Source organism: Octopus bimaculoides, chromosome 30 (genome assembly GCF_046866305.1).
Source record: "Octopus bimaculoides isolate indiv1 chromosome 30, ASM4686630v1, whole genome shotgun sequence".
Lineage (NCBI taxonomy): Eukaryota > Metazoa > Mollusca > Cephalopoda > Octopoda > Octopodidae > Octopus > Octopus bimaculoides.
The window spans coordinates 12,352,126-12,371,291 of record NC_142957.1 but is presented as its reverse complement, the minus strand read 5'-3'; the positions used below and the strand labels follow the sequence as shown (position 1 = coordinate 12,371,291).

Genomic DNA, 19,166 nt, shown 5'->3' with positions numbered 1-19,166 from the left:
GGGAGTAATAGAAATACAGAATGGAGAAATAGAGATGAAAAGAGGGAGAGGGGCTTATTACTAATAGGCGGTAGTGAGAGGGAGTAATAGAAAGGTAGATGTTGATATAGTTAGAAAGAGAGTGAAAAAAGTGAAGGTAGGAATAGCGAGCTAAAGTGGGGAGGATGGAGAAATTGAAAGAAAGTGTTATTAAAAGAGGGAAGAGAGGAAAAGAAGGAGTAACAGAAAGACCAAGGTTGATATAGGCGTAGGAGTGGCTGTGTGGTCAGTAGCTTGCTTACGAACCACATGGTTCCGGGTTCAGTCCCACTGTGTGCCACCTTGGGCAAGTATCTTCTACTATAGCCTCAGGCCGACCAAAGCCTTGAGTGGATTTGGTAGACGGAAACTGAAAAGAAGCCCGTCGTATATATGTATGTGTGTGTGTATGTTTGCGTGTCTGTGTTTGTCCCCCCCCCCCACAACATCGCTTGACAACCGATGCTGGTGTGTTTACGTCAGTTAGCGGTTCGGCAAAAAGAGAACCGATAAAATAAGTACTAGGCTTCCAAAGGGGTCGATTTGCTCGACTAAAGGCGGTGCTCCAGCACGGCCGCAGTCAAATGACTGAAACAAGTAAAAGAGTAAAGAAAATAAATCCGGAGTGTTGTTAGTTTCTAACTGGAAATGTTTTACACAAGGAACTGATGTTCACTATTGACCGCTTTTCTTGATAATATGCGCACGTGTTTAAGTTTCTCTCAGTGATTATTTTCAGTGAAACCTTTGGGATCTTGTGTTTCATAAAGAGAGCGAGATATATACGTAACATAAGCGTTGAAATCATGGGTCGATTGAGGAGAAGATATAACCAGAAAGGTCGACAACAGGTGGAAATTGCCATTAATAAAACAGAACAGGAAAAGGTAGGAGATTTGTAAAGAAACCTTGTTTTTTTGTTGGTGATCAAAGTAGAAACAAATTTTACCACATGATGCAAATATAAATTATTGTTTTTATAATCGTATAAATACCCGTGTGTGGAACACAAATTTGTAAAAATGTTTTGAAAATTCCAAAAATTAACAAAAAAAAGTCGGCGATCTTACGATAGAGTCCTAATGTATTTGTGTGCCTGTGTATGCCCCCCACCCCCACGCCGATCGCTTGACAACCTATGTTGGTGTGTTTACGATCCAGTAACTTAGCGGTTCGGCGCAAAAGATACCTATAAAATAATTACTAGACTAGGCTTACAAAGAAAGTCCTGGGGGTCGATTTGTTCGACTAAAGGTGGTGCTCCAGCATGGCCGCAGTCGTTTGATTGAAACCAGTAGAAGGAAAAAAAAAACAAACAAAAAGGAGATATATGTGGTGCTTAAACCAGAGTTCAAATTGATCAATTCCTTAATGTCACCTCGGCGGAATTCGAACTTAGAACGTAAAGACAGACAAACTACTGCTAAGCATTTTGCTCGGCGTGCTAACGTTTCTGCCAGCTCACCATCTTGTTAATTGTCTCATATTGTTGCTACTTATAATCTCACTGAGAGAACTAGCTACTTTGCTTGTTCTGTTTATATATTTTGAGTAGGGACGGTTAACTGCCATTTCTAGTATGCAGCTGTCCACTACCGATGAAGGGTATAGACCCAGAAACCGTTGTCTATTGATCTTGCCCAGTTGGAGGAGAGTGATCCGCTGCCTCACTCACAATATATCGGACACAGGTTCTGTGTCAGCTTGCTTACCAACCACATGGTTCCGGGTTCAGTCCCACTGCGTGGCACCTCGGGCGAGTGTCTTCTACTATAGCCTCGGGCCGACCAAAGCCATGTCAGTGGATTTGGTAGACGGAAACTGAAAGAAGCCAGTCGTATATATATATATATATATGTATATATATATATATATATATATGTATGTATGTGTTTGTGTCCCCCTCCCCACAACATCGCTTGACAACCGATGCTGGTGTGTTTACGTCGCCGTAACTTAGCTGTTCAGCAAAAGAGACCGATAGAATAAGTACTAGGCTTGCAGAGAATAAGTCCTGGGGTCGATCTGCTCGACTAAAGGCGGTGCTCCAGCATGGCCACAGTCAAATGACTGAAACAAGTAGAAGAGAGAGAGAGCTGGAAAGGACATTTTCCTGGGGTTAAAATGTAGTTATTTATGGAACAGCCATGTTATAGTGGCAAAAAAAAAAAAAAAACGTTAGTGTCTAGTATTGTTACTATTTATATCTCGTTTTTAGAATTGGCTACTTTGCTTAATTTGAAAGTGTTGCATGGAAATTTACTTTGGGTCTCTCGTTTTGTTTATTCAAAGATACAACTTGATCTTCCGGTACAAAGTCAGCAAACTTCCTACGACGACAGCAATGCCCTCGTCCTACCATCGGAAAAACGGAAAACGAAAAAGATAGCAGCTAAAAAGCAAACCAAAGTAGTAATTTCGAAGAAACTTCGAAAGAAACTGCTGAAAATAGTTGAGAAAAAGAAGAGAAAAGTAAAGGTAAGATTTGAACTGTTGAGATTAGTGGGGTTTCTCATTCTGTTATACCGTGGTATGTTGTGCCACAAAAGATTGTTCTACCTCAAGAAGGATCATCATCATCGTTTAACGTCCACTTTCCATGCTAGCATGGGTTGGACGATTTGACTGAGGACTGGTGAACCAGATGGCTACACCAGGCTCCAATCTGATTTGGCAAAGTTTCTACAGCTGGATGCCCTTCCTAACGCCAACCACTCCGAGAGTGTAGTGGGTGCTTTTACGTGCCACCAGCACGAAGGCCAGTCAGGCGGTATTGGCAACGGCCATGCTCAAAATGGTGTATTTTACGTGCCACCTGCACAGGAGCCAGTCCAGCGGCACTGGCACTATCTCGCTCGAATGTCTTTACACGTGCCAGGAAGGCGACGCTGGGCACAGGTGCCATCACGATTTCGCTTTCGCTTGCCCCAACAGGTCTTCACAAGCTGAGTTTCGTGTCCAATGAAAGAGACGACGTTGGCATGGGTGCCAGTCGTCGAATTTAGTTCGATTTCGATTCTGATTTCACTTGCCTCAACAGGTCTTCGCATTGCGAATAATTATTATTATTAAAATTCTTCTCCTTCAGAGATCGGATCTGATAGCAGCACTGGCAAACGTACAGGCCAGTTCTTCGGAGTTTGATATTTTGAAACACTGCAAAAAGAAGTGAGTATCTTATTTGGTTTATTAACCTATTAGTATAAAGATTTCTTCGTCAAATGTATTATCATCTTCACCATCATCGTTTAATGTCCTCTTTCCATGCTGGCATGGGTTGGATGGTTTGACATAGAGCTAGCTAGCAGGGAGCTGGGATCTTTTTTAAAACGGGGGCCACATTTTTCATTAACGAAACACTTTGTAACTTGGAACACTGGTAGAATGTGTCATATAAAACATCTTTTTCTCTTAGTCTTCTTAAAAAAAAAAGAAATCCATAAGTTATTCCATGTTAAAGTTGTCGTATTTCTGTAATTTCAACCAATCACTGACGTCCATTCAGCCGATATACATTAAGTGCCGACTACATAAACAAACGATTCTGAAACAATTAACCCTAACCGTAGGGTTAGGGTTAAAGCAAATTTAAAATGAAAACAGCAAATAAAACGAAGGTATGGAGATTAAATACGCTTTACATCGCTTAATCAGCCAAAGGAGTAAATGTAAACAACTGTATACTTGTCAGTGATTGGTTGAAATTATCGAAATAAGACAATTTTTTACATGAAATAAATTTGAATACAAAAATATTTTTCTGTTCTATAACACAAAATAGATAAGTATACGAAGTTTGAAAGTCTTTCCGTACCAAAAACACTACGTAAAACATTAATGAAAAATGTGGCCCCCATTTTAAAATAGATCCGGGAGCTGTCCAGACTTTAATTGTCTGTTATGGTGTGGTTTCTACAGCTGGATGCCCTTCCTAATGACAACCACCTAACAGAGTGTGCTGGGTGGTTTTTAACGTGCCACCGACATATAATGCTTATTTATTCATTTTGTTTTGAATTAGAAGTGAGAAGGGGACCGAACAACAGGGAATTTGGACGGGTTAGAAGTTTCTTTCCGTTTATGTTAACATCTGTGTCTCTTTACAGAAAAGCAAAAACCAAGCAGAAACCTGACAGAGGTGGGACCACTGACGGTGCGCTGAGTGACGTCAGGTCGGGGTCTGACCACAAGGGACAACAGCAGCTGAAAGAAGAGGAGGAAGAAGAAGAAGACAACGAGGAGGAGGAGGAGGAAGAAGAAGATGACAAGAGTGAATCTGAACATTCAGTGTGCAACAGTGATGAGGAAGATGGGGAGGAAGAAGAATCTGATGCTGAGAAGGTAAGCTACAGCATGGTCTAGGGTTCAGTCCCACTGTGTGGCACCTTGGGCAAATGTCTTCTATTATATATACCCTAAGGCCTTGAGAATGAATTTGGTAGATGGAAACTGTGTGGAAGCCTGTCGTGTGTGTGTGTTTGTGTCCCCTCTCACTGCTTGACAGCTGGTGTTGGTTTCTTTATATATATCCAACCCCTGCCAGCAGGGAAAACGTACATTAAATGGTGATAATGATAATGGAATTGATTTGTTTGACTAAAAATTCTTCAAAAGTGGTGCTCCAGCATGGCAATTCTTTAATGACTGAAAAAAGTGAAAGAGAAAGAAGAAAAAAAACGAACTATTTTGTCTTGAACAAGCAAATATATCAATGATGAATGCACTTGTTTGAGCTGATGTTGATTATGTTTTCCTTAATCTTTTGGCAGACTCCTCTGAAAACATCAAAAGGATTGGGTAAAACCGATGGAAACAAAAAGAGAAAAGTAATGTCCCTTTTTTTTTGTTTTTTTTAAATTGTGTGTATGTATGCATGTGTGTATATGTATATATATATATATATATATATATATATATATATATATATGGGTTTATATATCCATATATATTTATGTGCTGTGCGTTAGCTTATCCCCACCATCAAATTGAAATTGCCTGGACGGGCGTGCTTCATGTCAGATGTTGACTGTAAAGAAGCGTGCACATTCACTCTCTATGTGCAATTAGATGTATATATATATGTGTGTATATATATAAAATATATATATGTGTATATATATATATATATATATATATACATATATATATATATATATATATATATATATATATATATATATATATGTATATGTATATATATATATATATATATATATATATATATATATATATATATATATATGTATATATATACAAACATACACACACACGCACACATATGTACAGACACATATGAAAAGGAGTGGATTAGTTCCAATTTTAAGTCTTGTTTTCTTTTAGAATACTCCAGACCCAGAGGAGAATGTCGAAGACTCGGGTGATTCAAAAGACATCAAAAGGTAAAGTTTGATTCGTTGTTTTGTAGGGTTTCACTAAATTAAATGATCTCCTAAGTTTTCTAACACAAACGCAGCATTCATCTGTCCTTACATTCTGAGTTCAAATTCCAGCGAGGTCGACTTTGCCTTTCATCCTTTCGGGGTCGATAGATTCAGTACCAGAGAAACGCTGGGGTTGATATAATCAATGAGTTCTCTCCCTCCAAATTTCAGGCCTTTTGCCACTGGTCATCAATCATACACACACACACACGACTGGCTTCTTCCAGTTTCCGTCTACCAAATCTACTCACAAGGTCTTGGTCAGCCTAAGGGTATAGTGGAAGACACTTGCCCAAGGTGCCACGCAGTGGGACTGAACCCGGAACCACGTGGTTAGGAAGGAAACTTCTGACCACACAGCCACCTCCACCACTACTACTACTACCACCACCACCACCACCATTACTACAACTACTTATACCACCACCACCACAACTACTACTACTAACACCACCATTGCTACCACCGCCACCACTACTACTACTATCACCACCATTAACACTACTACTACTTCCATTATTTGTAAATGTTCTCTTTGTGGAATTTTAGGCAGAAAATATCTAAAGATGGTTCCATTGATGCTGAAGGAAAAACTGAGCAAGGTGTCCAGCAGAATGGTGTCTCTGCTAAAACGTCTGACACCATGAAGCCTAGAAAAGTGGTTTTTATTCCTGTCAACAGAAAACCAGAGATGCAGGTCAGTGTCCTATTATCTCCCTATTAATTTTGCAATTATGTTGAACCATTTTTTTGGGGCCATATTTCTAGGTGTAAGTAAGATTGTGAGGCTAAAAAGTTGGCTTCCCGACCTCTAGGTTTTAGATTTCTTTTTTTTTTAAGGGTCTTTACCCTTTATCTTTTGTACATACATACATGTATGTATGTGTGTGTTTGTGTGACTGTATAGATCCTTGCGTGGAGGTGCAATGGCCCGATGGTTAGGGCAGCGGACTCGCTCGCGGTCATAGGATCGCGGTTTCGATTCCCAGACTGGGTGTTGTGAGTGTTTATTGAGTGAAAACACCTAAAAAGCCCCACAAGGCTCCGGCATGGGATGGTAGCGAACCCTGCTGTACTCTTTCACCACAACTTTCTCTCACTCTTTCTTCCTGTTTCTGTTGTGCCTGTAATTCAAAGGGTCAGCCTTGTCACGCTATGTTAAGGGTACACGTGTCTGTGGAGTGCTCAGCCACTTGCACGTTAATTTCATGAGCAGGCTGTTCCGTTGATTGGATCAACTGGAACCCTCGACGTCGTAAGCGACGGCGTGCCAACAACAACAATAGATCCTTGAATTGGCATCACAAGCAAGCGCCATCGTTATACAAGTGACGTTGTTTATTTCATGTCTTTCATGACAAAATGCCTGGCTGTGGGGAAATGTTACTTTGCTTAGAAACAGGTGAGGGTTGGTAACAGGAAGAGTATCCAGGCATGGAATATATATGTGTGTGTGTAATTATTACAAACACCATCACTTTTATTATTACAAGTCTTCTTTTCTTTTCTCTGGACCTTCAGGAATCCCGTCTCAAGCTACCAATCTTAAGTGAGGAACAACAGGTGATGGAAGCAATCCATGAGAACCCCGTCGTCCTTGTAGTTGGGGACACAGGGTCAGGCAAGACCACTCAAGTACCCCAATTCTTATATGAGTCTGGCTATGCCCAGTGAGTATGATTTTAATTTTGCTGTTGTCGAATAAAGTCCCCCATACCATATTTTTATTATTTTATGCTTTTGCTCAGTTCAGGGTGGTGCATGCAGTGACCAGGTAGTCACAGCCTGTCTTTGCCTGATCTTCTCGCTAACTCTCGGCGATAATATAAGTACCAGGTGAGCACGGGGGGGGGGGGGGGATATAATCATCTTATCCCCCTCCCCCCGAAATTGCTGGCCTTGTGCTAAAATTTGAAATTATTATTATTATTATTATTTCTACAGCAATGGTGGTATAATAGGAATCACTGAACCACGCCGTGTCGCAGCCATCAGCATGTCCACTCGCGTTGCCAGGGAAATGAATTTGTCTCCAGAGTAAGTAAAATATGATACGATCTTCACTTCCATATGTGACGCAGGCCAACATCACATCATATCTAACAAACTGTTTAAAGTGTGTGTATGTTTGTCTGTTTGTCTAATGTGTGTATGTGTGTGTCTGCTTGTCTGTTCTGTTCATGTGTATGTGTGTCCATCATCATCATTGTTTCATCATCGTTTAATGTCCAGTTTCCATGCTGGCATGGGTTGGATGGTTCGACTGGGGTCTGGGAAGCCAGGATGGCTGCACCAGGCCCCAATCTGATCTGGCAGTGTTTCTACAGCTGGATGCCCTTCCTAGCGCCAACCATTCCGAGAATGTAGTGGGTGCTTTCTCACGTGCATCGTCCGAGCATGATCATTGCCAGAGCAGCTGTCTGGCTTCCGTGCCAGTGTCACGTAAATAGCACCATTTGAGTGTGATCGTTACCAGCGTCGCCTAACTGGCACTTGTGCCGGTAACACGTGAAAAACATTTTTGCCAGCTGAGAAGACTGGGGAAACATAAACTCACGACCTTGTGATTGTAAGCTGAATGACCTAACCATTATGCCACATGTCTACACACGATGTATATAGAAAAGCTGAACATTAGAAGCATCAGTTGTGGTGTGCAAGAGAGACGATTGCGCTGGTATGGACATGTGGTGAGAATGGATGAGGATAGCTGCGTGAAAAAGTGCCACACCCTAACAGTTGAGGGAACCCGTGGAAGAGGTAGGCCCAGGAAGACCTGGGCTGAGGTGGTGAGGCAAGACCTTCGTACATTGGGCCTCACCGAGGCGATGACTACTGACCGAGACCTTTGGAAATGTGCTGTGCGTGAGAAGACCCGGCAAGCCAAGTAAGATCGTTGCCAGTGCCCCTGGACTGGTTCTTGTGCGGGTGGCACATGAGATGCACCATTTTGAGCGTGGCCGTTGCCAGTACCGCCTGACTGGCTCCCGTAGGATTTTCGAGCGAGATCGTTGCCAGTGCCCCTGGACTGGCTTGTGCGGGTGGCACATAAAAGACACCATTTCGAGCGTGGCCGTTTTCGTGCGGGTGACACGTAAAAGCACCCACTACACTCACTGAGTGGTTGGCGTTAGGAAGGGCATCCAGCTGTAGAAACTCTGCCAAATTAGACTGGAGCCTGGTGTTGCCATCCAGTTTTACCAGTCCTCAGTCAAATCGTCCAACCCATGCTAGCATGGAAAGCGGACGTTAAACGATGATAATGATGATGATGATGTATGAGTATATGTATGTAACTGTTAATTCTCTGTTATGCAGTGTGGTGTCATATCAGATCAGATACGAAGGGAACACAACACCCAACACAAAGCTGAAGTTTATGACTGATGGGGTTCTTTTCAAGGAGATCCAGCAGGTAAGAGGGCGGCCTTTATTACCAAATTAGCACCATCTCCATCACTATCACTATCATCATCTGTATTTATTTTTATATATAGGCGCAGGAGTGGCTGTGTGGTAAGTAGCTTGCTTACCAACCTCATGGTTCTGGGTTCAGTCCCACTGCGTGGCACCTTGGGCAAAGTGTCTTCTACTATAGCCTCGGGCCGACCAAAGCCTTGTGAGTGGATTTGGTAGACGGAAACTGAAAGAAGCCCGTCGTATATATGTATAGGCGCAGGAGTGGCTGTGTGGTAAGTAGCTTGCTTACCAACCTCATGGTTCTGGGTTCAGTCCCACTGCATGGCACCTTGGGCAAAGTGTCTTCTACTGTAGCCTTGGGCCGACCAAAGCCTTATGAATGGATTTGGTAGACGGAAACTGAAAGAAGCCCATCGTATATATGTATAGGCGCAGGAGTGGCTGTGTGGTAAGTAGCTTGTTTACCAACCACATGGTTCTGGGTTCAGTCCCACTGCGTGGCACCTTGGGCAAAGTGTCTTCTACTATAGCCTTGGGCCAACCAAAGCCTTGAGAGTGGATTTGGTAGACGGAAACTGAAAGAAGCCCGTCGTATATATGTATATGTGTGTGTGTGTTTGTCCCCCTAGCATTGCTTGACAAACGATGCTGGTGTGTTTATGTCCCCGTCACTATGCGGTTCGGCAAAAGAGACCGATAGAATAAGTACTAGGCTTACAAAGAATAAGTCCTGGGGGTCGATTTGCTCGACTAAAGGCGGTGCTCCAGCATGGCCGCAGTCAAATGACTGAAACAAGTAAACGAACTGAACCCGGAACCATGTGGTTGGTAAGCAAGCTACTTACCACACAGCCACTCCTGCGCCTGTGTGGCAAAAATTTGAAATAATTATTATTATTATCATTATTATTATGCAATTTATTTTCCAGGATTTCCTGCTGTCCAAGTACAGTGTTATCATTTTGGACGAAGCTCACGAACGTACAGTTTATACAGATATACTCATTGGGCTTCTATCTCGGGTTGTCCCTGTCAGACAGAAGGTAAGGGGCCAGGGCTATCCTGCCATACTTAATAATCCGGATCTTTTTTTAAAGCGGGGGCCACGTTTTTCATTAATGTTTTACGTAGTGTTTTTGGTACCGAAAGACTTTCAAACTTCGTATACTTATATATTTTGTGTTATAGAACAGAAAAATATTTTTGTATTCGAATTTATTTCATGTAAAAAATTGTCTTATTTCGATAATTTCAACCAATTACTGACAAGTATTCAGTTGTTTACATTTACTCCTTTGGCTGATTAAGCCATAGCTTCGTTTTATTTGCTTTTTTCATTTTCTTTTTTTTTTTCTTTTTAAATTTGCTGTTTTACCCTAACCCTAACCCTATCACCGATAGAATTGTTTCAGAATCGTTTGTTTATGTAGTCGGCACTTAATGTATATCGGCTGAATGGACGTCAGTGATTGGTTGAAATTACAGAAATACGACAACTTTAACATGGAATAACTTAGGGATTTCTTTTTTTTTTAAGAAGACTAAGAGAAAAAGATGTTTTATATGACACATTCTACCAGTGTTCCAAGTTTCAAAGTGTTTCGTTAATGAAAAATGTGGCCCCCGTTTTAAAAAAGATCCAATAATCCTATTGTTACTATATTTCTGCAGAAATACACTGCCTTTGTTTCAATCCATTTCGAAAATAATGAAGAACTAATTAACCCATTACCTACCAGTGATCTCATATGAGATCACTTAAAAATTACAAATTTCGTAATTATCTGTCAATAATTAAATTCGACGACTGGCACCCATGCCAATGTCGTCTTCTTCATTGGAAATGAAACTCGGATTGCGAAGACCTGTTGGGGTAAGCGAAAGCGAAATCGTCACGGCACCTGTGCCTAGCATCGCCTTCCTGGCACGTGTAAAGACGTTCGAGCAAGATCATTGCCAGTGCTGCTGGACTGGCTCCTGTGCAGGTGGCACCGATAGAATAAGTACTAGGCTTCCAATGAATAAGTCCTGGGGTCGATTTGCTCAACTAAAGGCGGTGCTCCAGCATGGCCGCAGTCAAATGACTGAAACAAGTAAAAGAGTAAAAAAACAGTATGTGTGTGCATGTGTATGTATAATATGTATGCACCATAAGAGATATTATCTCCAGCCAAATACTGCTGTTAATTTGGCTTTTGACAATGCATTTACATTAAGTATGAAACACAGATGGCTATTTTGATCTAATACTGCTTCTGTTGTATATAAGAGATTCATTAAAAACTTTTTTATATATAATTTTCTTTTTATATTTTTGTCTTCTTTTTTCTTTGCCCCTGTCTAGCGCAAGAACCCTTTGAGGTTGATTGTCATGTCAGCCACACTTCGGTTAAATGACTTTATCGAAAACCACAGATTATTCAAAGTGACACCACCAGTCATCAAAGTAAGTTTTTTATTGACTCATCAAATCATTGTCATCGCGCAGGAGTGGCTGTGTGGTAAGTAGCTTGCTTACCAACCACATGGTTCCGGGTTCAGTCCCACTGCGTGGCACCTTCATCAAGTGTCTTCTAGTACAGCCTCGGGCCGACCAAAGCCTTGTGAGTGGATTTGGTAGACGGAAACTGAAAGAAGCCCGTCGTATATGTGTATATATATATATATATATATATATGTATATATATAGTGTCGTCTACTATAGCCTCGGGTCGACCAAAGCCTTGTGAGTGGATTTGGTAGACGGAAACTGAAAGAAGCCCGTCGTATATATATATGTTTGTGTTTGTCCCCCCCCAACATCGCTTGACAATCAATGCTGGTGTGTTTACATATAAACAATCACACCATCGAAATCCCAAAGCTATGAAATAATGCATGATTAATTCAAAGCAATGTGAATGCATAACCATTTCATTTGGCAGATCAATCTGATCATGAAAGGGTTAAACTTGTCCTTCTATATTCTATGTAATTCACGGATCCTTGCTATATTATTCCACTTTCTTCATTTCAGATAGATTCTCGTCAGTTTCCTGTGACAATTCACTTCAACAAACATACCCCTGTAGATAACTATCTCGTTGATGTTTACCATAAGGTGAGTTATTGACTTTATCATTGATATCTGTGTCTGAAAATGTATGTGTGTGTGTGTGTATATATACATGTGTGTGTGTGTGTATATATATATATATATATATATTATATTATTTTGTTTAAAAGAGTTCCAACACTGTCTGTTTTTTATGTTTTATTTATATTCCTGCAGAACCAATGTGGGGTATAGAATATGGAATATACAATATATAATATGATATACAATATACAATATAAAATAAAATAAAATAAAAATGGATGGCACCATGAAAGAAAGTATTGAATGTAGATGAAATATTGAGTGTTCAATATAAAGGATCAAATATATAAATATATAAATATAAATATATATATATAAAGGCGACTCGAGTTTCAGGGCTATTTCCCTTCGTCATGGCTGGTATGACAGACAGTCTGTTAAAGTCTGTCATACCGGCCATGACGAAGGGAAATAGCCCTGAAACTCGAGTCGCCTTTATATATTTATATTTATATATTTGATCCTTTATATTGAACACTCAATATTTCATCTACATTCAATACTTTCTTTCATGGTGCCATCCATTTTTATTTTATTTTATATTATATATTGTATATTATATTATATATTGTATATTCCATATTCTATACCCCACATTGGTTCTGCAGGAATATAAATAAAACATAAAAAACAGACAGTGTTGGAACTCTTTTAAACAAAATAATATATTCCTCTATACACAATCATACAAAAAAACCCCACCTTTTTTGTATTTATTTTTACTCGCATATATATATATATATATATATATATATATATATATATATATATATTATATTATATTATATATATATTATATTATATTATAATATATATATATATTATATTATATATATATAGATTAAGGCGTCGAGCTGGCAGAATCATTAGAGCGCAGGGTGAAATGCTTAGCGGTATTTCGTTTGCTGTTACGTTCGAAGTTCAAATTCCGCCAAGGTTGACTTTGCCTTTCATCCTTTCGGGGTCGATAAATTAAGTACCAGTTACGCACTGGGGTCGATGTAATCGACTTAATCCCTTTGTCTGTCCTTGTTTGTCCCCTCTATGTTTAGCCCCTTGTGGGCAATAAAGAAACAAAATATATATATATATATATATATATATAGGGAGAATTCACGAAAAAACAACAGACGAAGACAGGTGGTGTAAACAACAAATGGATGTATTAGTATAAGGCTCAGGAATTGAAAAAGTCTTTAACGTTTCGAGCCTACGCTCTTCAACAGAAAGGAACACAGAAAGAAATAAGGAGAGAGACAAGCAGAGAAAAAAATGTGTGTAGTGGTCAGCGATAAGGTACACAGTATAAAGATACAAGCTACTAACAGTTTCATGCATTGGGGATACTAGCGTAGGCAGGTTTTCGTAACTTACCTTGTATCACCAAGTAATCTTCAGGTGCAGAGCTCAAAGTCTATTCAATTTACAAATCAGGATGCTAGCACAAGAGAAGCCATGAAAAAAAGACAGATATAAATAGTGGAAAGGTGAAAAAAAAAACAGAAAAAGCAATGGAAAGGCAAAAAGAAAACTAGAGTCATATCCTCCTTAACCATAAAGCCATAACACAGCTAGTTGCTGTAGAATGATTCAGTGGAAAGGGATTCAAAGTCTGCAAGACAGCTACTTCATCTGGTGAGGGAGACACCACCCACCTCACCAAGAGAAATTTGTTCACGTGTGCACATTTGCTGAAAGTTTCTGATCTTGATTGCTGAAGTGCAGTAGAATTCTTAGATCTAAAAAGAAAACTATATATAATTTCTAGATACAGATAAGGAAACGATTTGCCCTGGCAAATTTTTCTGCAAAATATGGATCTTTTTTAAAACGGGGGCCCACATTTTTCATTAACGAAACACTTTGAAACTTGGAACACTGGTAGAATGTGTCATATAAAACATCTTTTTCTCTTAGTCTTCTTTAAAAAAAAAGAAATCCTTAAGTTATTCCATGTTAAAGTTGTCGTATTTCTGTAATTTCAACCAATCACTGACGTCCATTCAGCCGATATACATTAAGTGCCGACTACATAAACAAACGATTCTGAAACAATTCTATCGGTGATAGGGTTAGGGTTAGGGTAAAACAGCAAATTTAAAAAGAAAAAAGCAAATAAAACAAAGAAAAAAAAAAAGAAAATGAAAAAAGCAAATTTAAAATGAAAAAAGCAAATAAAACGAAGCTATGGCTTAATCAGCCAAAGGAGTAAATGTAAACAACTGAATACTTGTCAGTGATTGGTTGAAATTATCGAAATAAGACAATTTTTTACATGAAATAAATTCGAATACAAAAATATTTTTCTGTTCTATAACACAAAATAGATAAGTATACGAAGTTTGAAAGTCTTTCGGTACCAAAAACACTACGTAAAACATTAATGAAAAATGTGGCCCCCGTTTTAAAAAAGATCCCAAAATATGGATAGTTTATCCTGTTCCTGCTATTCTATTAGCATTATTCGGTGTTTTAGAATAAATAAATTATTTCCTAATCTTTCATCATAATTTGAATTTTTCTTTAATTTCTATTTTCAAGGCTTGTAAAATTCATCTTGAACTGCCAGAAGGAGGCATTTTAATATTTGTCACCAGTCAACAGGAAGTACGAACTCTCTGCCATTATTTGAAGCACCGTTTTCCCTACAATTCTGGTAAAACAGGTAAGATCTTTCAGAACAGGGTCCTGTATAGTATCCAATCCTAAAAGAGACCTAACCAAATACCACATTGAGTTTTGTCTGATGCTCTACTGATTCAACCATCCATTTGTTGCTTTAAATTTGCTTATACTTTATTTTATTGCATTATGTTTTTCTTGTTTTTTTTTTAATTAGAAAAGCCTTTGAAACCAAAATTCCTTCAACGAAAAAAACCGAAGAACACAAAGAATGAGAAACTTCCAGACATTAGTTTAAACAAGTGAGTTGTTAAGAGTTTCTTTATTTCCTGCAGGTTTGTCACTTGTTGGTTGTCTTTTGCTCTAATTCCAACTACTTTAGTCACTGTTAACTTCATTATATTGATCATGGTAAGGCGGTGAGCTGGCAGAAACATTAGCATGCTGGACGAAATGCTTAGTGGTACTTCGTCTGCTGCTACGTTCCGAGTTCAAATTCTGCTGAGGTCAACTTTGCTTTTTATCCTTTCAGGGTTGTCGATAAATTAAGTACCACTTCCTGGGGCTATAAATGTCAGTAGCACTGTCCTGTATAGGACAACACACTTGAGTGGGGTTGTAATACAGCAGAATGTAGCTTTATGACAAGTGATGAGAGGTTAAAGTATGATAGAGGGACTAGAGCAGGTATCTAGCTAACTCACATTAAATACGAGTGTGAGGGAATAGTTGGGAAGAGTGATCACTAAGCTTTAAGAAAACATTTAGAAATTTAGGTTTCAATTATTTGAACTCCTATCTTGTTACCTCCCTTGCCAACTTGTATGTATCTTTTTGCCTTATTGTTATCTCCCTTCCCGACTTGTGTAAGTAATCTTTTATTTTTCTGCTTTCTTTGTTTAGTTATTCCATTTATCCGGAGAAGAAAGAGGTCGGATTAGTGGAAGATAATGAAGGGGATGTCGATCTCTCTGATGGCTTTGCAGAAGTTGATGATGATGATGTGATGGCTGATATCTCAACTGAGGTACCTTGTGTATTTTATTTTGTTTTGTTTTCACCTTCATGAAGATGTCATGTGGCTGAAGGATTAGGGGGTACTGGGCCAACATTTACTCTTTTACTTGTTTGAGTCATTTGACTGCGGCCATGCTGGAGCACCGCCTTTAGTCGAGCAAATCAACCCCGGGACTTATTCTTTGTAAGCCTGGTACTTATTCTATCGATCTCTTTTGCCGAACCGCTAAGTGACGGGGACATAAACACACCAGCATTGGTTGTCAAGCAATGCTAGGGGGACAAACACAGACACACAAGCACACACACACACATATATATACGACGGGCTTCTTTCAGTTTCTGTCTACCAAATCCACTCACAAGGCTTTGGTCGGCCCGAGGCTATAGTAGAAGACACTTGCCCAAGATGCCACGCAGTGGGACTGAACCCGGAACCATGTGGTTGGTAAGCAAGCTACTTACCACACAGCCACTCCTGTGCTTAATTTATCAACTCTGAAAAGATGAAAGACAAAGTTTACCGTGGCAGGATTTGAACTCAGAACAAAATATTGCCTAGCATTTTCCCAAAGTGCTAACAACTCTGCCACCTTATATAGAGCAGAAATAATCTTTTCTACTCTAGGCACAAGGCCTGAAGTTTTGGGGAAGCGGGGGGGGGGGGGGCAGTCGATTAGCTCGACCCCAGTATGCAACTCCATTCTCCTTCTTTCCTTGTTTCTGTCTTCTCCTCTTCCTCCATCCTCGTTGTCTTTCCCTTCCTCCTCTGCATCCTCTACTTCCTTCTCCACGTCCTCCCCTTCCACCTTCACATCTTCTCCTTCCTCCTTCATGTCTACTCCTTCAGCCTCCTCGTCTTCCCCTTCCTCCTCCGCATCCTCTCGTTCCTCCACATTTTCTTGCTTTTCCTTCTCTTCTTCATCCTCTCCCACCTCTCCCTTCTACTCCCGTTCTTGCTTTTTCCTTCTTCCTCCCCCCTCCGCCTTCCGTCTCATCCTTTCTATCCTCCTTCACCCTTCCTCGTTTACCTACTCCACCTTCCCCTCACTCTCCACATCATTTAGTCTCCTCAGCCCAACCCTCTGCAGCAACCTCCTCATATTCCTTACATTTTTTCTCTTCTCTTCTCCAGCCAGATCTTGGTTCCGTTGCTGTTGAGCCCCTGTATGTGCTACCAATGTATTCCCTTTTACCTGGACACAAGCAGGCACGCGTAAGTAAATCCCCTTCATCCTCATCATCATCACCAACCTCATCTCTATCACCAATGTATGGGTGTATAAGTATATGTGTGTATGTATGTGTATATATATATATATATATATATACAGCAGGAATGGCTGTATGGTAAGTAGCTTGCTTGCCAACCACATGGTTCCGGGTTCATTCTACAATAGCCTCGGGCCAACCAAAGCCTTGTGAGTGGATTTGCTAGATGGAAACTGAAAGAAGCCTGATCTGGCCGGGCAGAAGCCTGCACCAGACGTCTGCAACTGTTTTGGCATGGTTTTTACATCAACCACTCAGCAGAGTGATATATATATATATATATATATATATATATATATATACATATATATACATATATATTTATTTGTATGTGTGTGTGTGTATATATATATATATATATATATATATATATATATACATTCTTTGAAGGCTGCATTTCCTCGCATTCGGTAAAAATGTGTTTATTACGGCAGTTAACGTGAGGCATTCTTGTATAGTTATGCCCATATATATATATATATATATATTTACAATCATCTGAAATGGAACGGTCAAAGCGCTATCTTCAGGTTGATTCATTCAACTAAAATGCTACAAACCCTCTGCTCCAGCATGGCCACAGTCTAATGACCGTAACAAGAACAAAACAATGGAAGAATATGTTCACGGACCGGTTAATGTTATCCCCTGTGAAATGTGTCCTTCAGTTTCTGCATCCAGCCAACTCTCCTCTAATATTCTCTCAATCTACCGTTATTTTCCAGGTATTCCAGCCTCCCCCAAAGAACTGTCGTCTTTGTGTTGTATCCACCAACGTAGCAGAGACCTCCATCACCATCCCTGACATCAAATATGTTGTTGATTCTGGCAAGGTAAGGCCAAATTCATTTACTTTCACTGTTTCGTTATTGACATTTTAGCACCAGGCTCCAATCTGACCTGGCAGTGTTTCTACAGCTGGATGCCCTTCCTAACGCCAACCACTCTGAGAGTGTAGTATGTGCTTTTACGTACCACCGGCACGAAGGCCAGTCAGGCAGTACTGGCAACGGCCACGCTCAAAATGGTGTATGTTAAATGATGATGATGATGAGGATAATGTATGTGTGTTTGTCCCCCACCACTGCTGTTGGTGTGTTTACATCCACACAACTTAGCAGTTTGGCAAAAGCAACTGATAGCGTAAGTACCAGGCTTACAATGACTAACATGACCTAGGGTCGATTTGTTCGACTAAAACCCTTCAAAGCTGTGCCCTAGCATGGCCACGGTCAAATAACTGAAACAGGTAAAAATGTATACACTTTCTATTACAGGTAAAGACAAAGTATTGTGACAAAGTAACGGGAGCTTCAATATTCAAGGTGACCTGGACATCGAAGGCTTCCGCAAGTCAACGAGCAGGGCGGGCAGGGCGTGTTGGCCCTGGTCATTGTTACAGGTTAGTCAGTTTTTGTTTTTTTTTCCATTTAACCCTAAGCGAAAGTCTCTTGCTGACCTTGTTCAACATCTTCCCTGAGAAGATTATGACTGATGCACTGGAAGACCACAATGGTATGATTACTGCACTTTTCAGATGATGTTGTTGGACTGGCGGGCTCACAAAAAAGAATTGAAACAACTAGTAGAGCACCTAGACAAGACCTCCAATGAATCTGGCATGGAGGATTCCCAAATGGAATCAGTACCAACGGATGTCAAAATGATGATGATGATGATGATGATAGACATGTAGTCTATTATTGAAGTCTGTGTTGTTGTGTTGACAGACTTGCACTTAAATATCCCACATTTTTAATCAAAATGTGTTAGTTACTATGCTGACAACACTATCTATCTGTCTATCTATCTATGTATCTATCTACAAGTTTAGAATTAGTAACGTTATTCTTGAAATTACCTGGGGACATAACTTCCTACCTTGAGCTTTCATTCTTTTCCATCTTCCATTCCAGATTATATTCCTCTGCTGTCTACAACGATGACTTTATTGATTATTCAGAGCCTGAAATTCTTCGTCGACCACTTGAGGACATCATCTTACAAATGAGGGTAAGACCATCTACAGTGTGTGTGTGTGGGGGGGGGCAGTATGGTGTAGTTGTGACCATCATGAAATTCAGTGTTTTGCTCAAGAACACAACGCATCGCCCGGTCCAGGAATTGAAACTGCCTTTGTCCTTTTAAGGTCGATAAAATAAGTACCAGTTATGCACTGGGGTCAATGTAATTGACTTATCCACTTCTGCCAAATTGGTGGCCTTGTACTGAAATTT

At 40.0% G+C, this 19,166-nt stretch overlaps 1 protein-coding gene across 1 annotated transcript in view; it reads left to right on the top strand.

Moving 5' to 3' along the window:
- The first annotated feature begins 116 nt into the window (after positions 1-116).
- The window catches only part of LOC106881887 (putative ATP-dependent RNA helicase DHX37), a 30,803-nt gene continuing 11,753 nt past the window's right edge, over positions 117-19,166 (top strand). The window contains exons 1-20 of the mRNA XM_089346268.1: positions 117-905; positions 2,311-2,496; positions 3,107-3,186; positions 4,125-4,359; positions 4,788-4,844; positions 5,359-5,417; positions 6,009-6,156; positions 6,981-7,129; positions 7,404-7,496; positions 8,778-8,874; positions 9,809-9,922; positions 11,224-11,325; positions 11,896-11,979; positions 14,560-14,683; positions 14,858-14,942; positions 15,544-15,667; positions 16,793-16,873; positions 17,655-17,762; positions 18,207-18,331; positions 18,846-18,942. Of these exons, the coding sequence (XP_089202394.1) occupies positions 825-905; positions 2,311-2,496; positions 3,107-3,186; positions 4,125-4,359; positions 4,788-4,844; positions 5,359-5,417; positions 6,009-6,156; positions 6,981-7,129; positions 7,404-7,496; positions 8,778-8,874; positions 9,809-9,922; positions 11,224-11,325; positions 11,896-11,979; positions 14,560-14,683; positions 14,858-14,942; positions 15,544-15,667; positions 16,793-16,873; positions 17,655-17,762; positions 18,207-18,331; positions 18,846-18,942 (2,229 nt within the window). The 5' untranslated portion in view covers positions 117-824. The remainder of the gene's footprint in view (positions 906-2,310; positions 2,497-3,106; positions 3,187-4,124; positions 4,360-4,787; positions 4,845-5,358; positions 5,418-6,008; positions 6,157-6,980; positions 7,130-7,403; positions 7,497-8,777; positions 8,875-9,808; positions 9,923-11,223; positions 11,326-11,895; positions 11,980-14,559; positions 14,684-14,857; positions 14,943-15,543; positions 15,668-16,792; positions 16,874-17,654; positions 17,763-18,206; positions 18,332-18,845; positions 18,943-19,166) is intronic.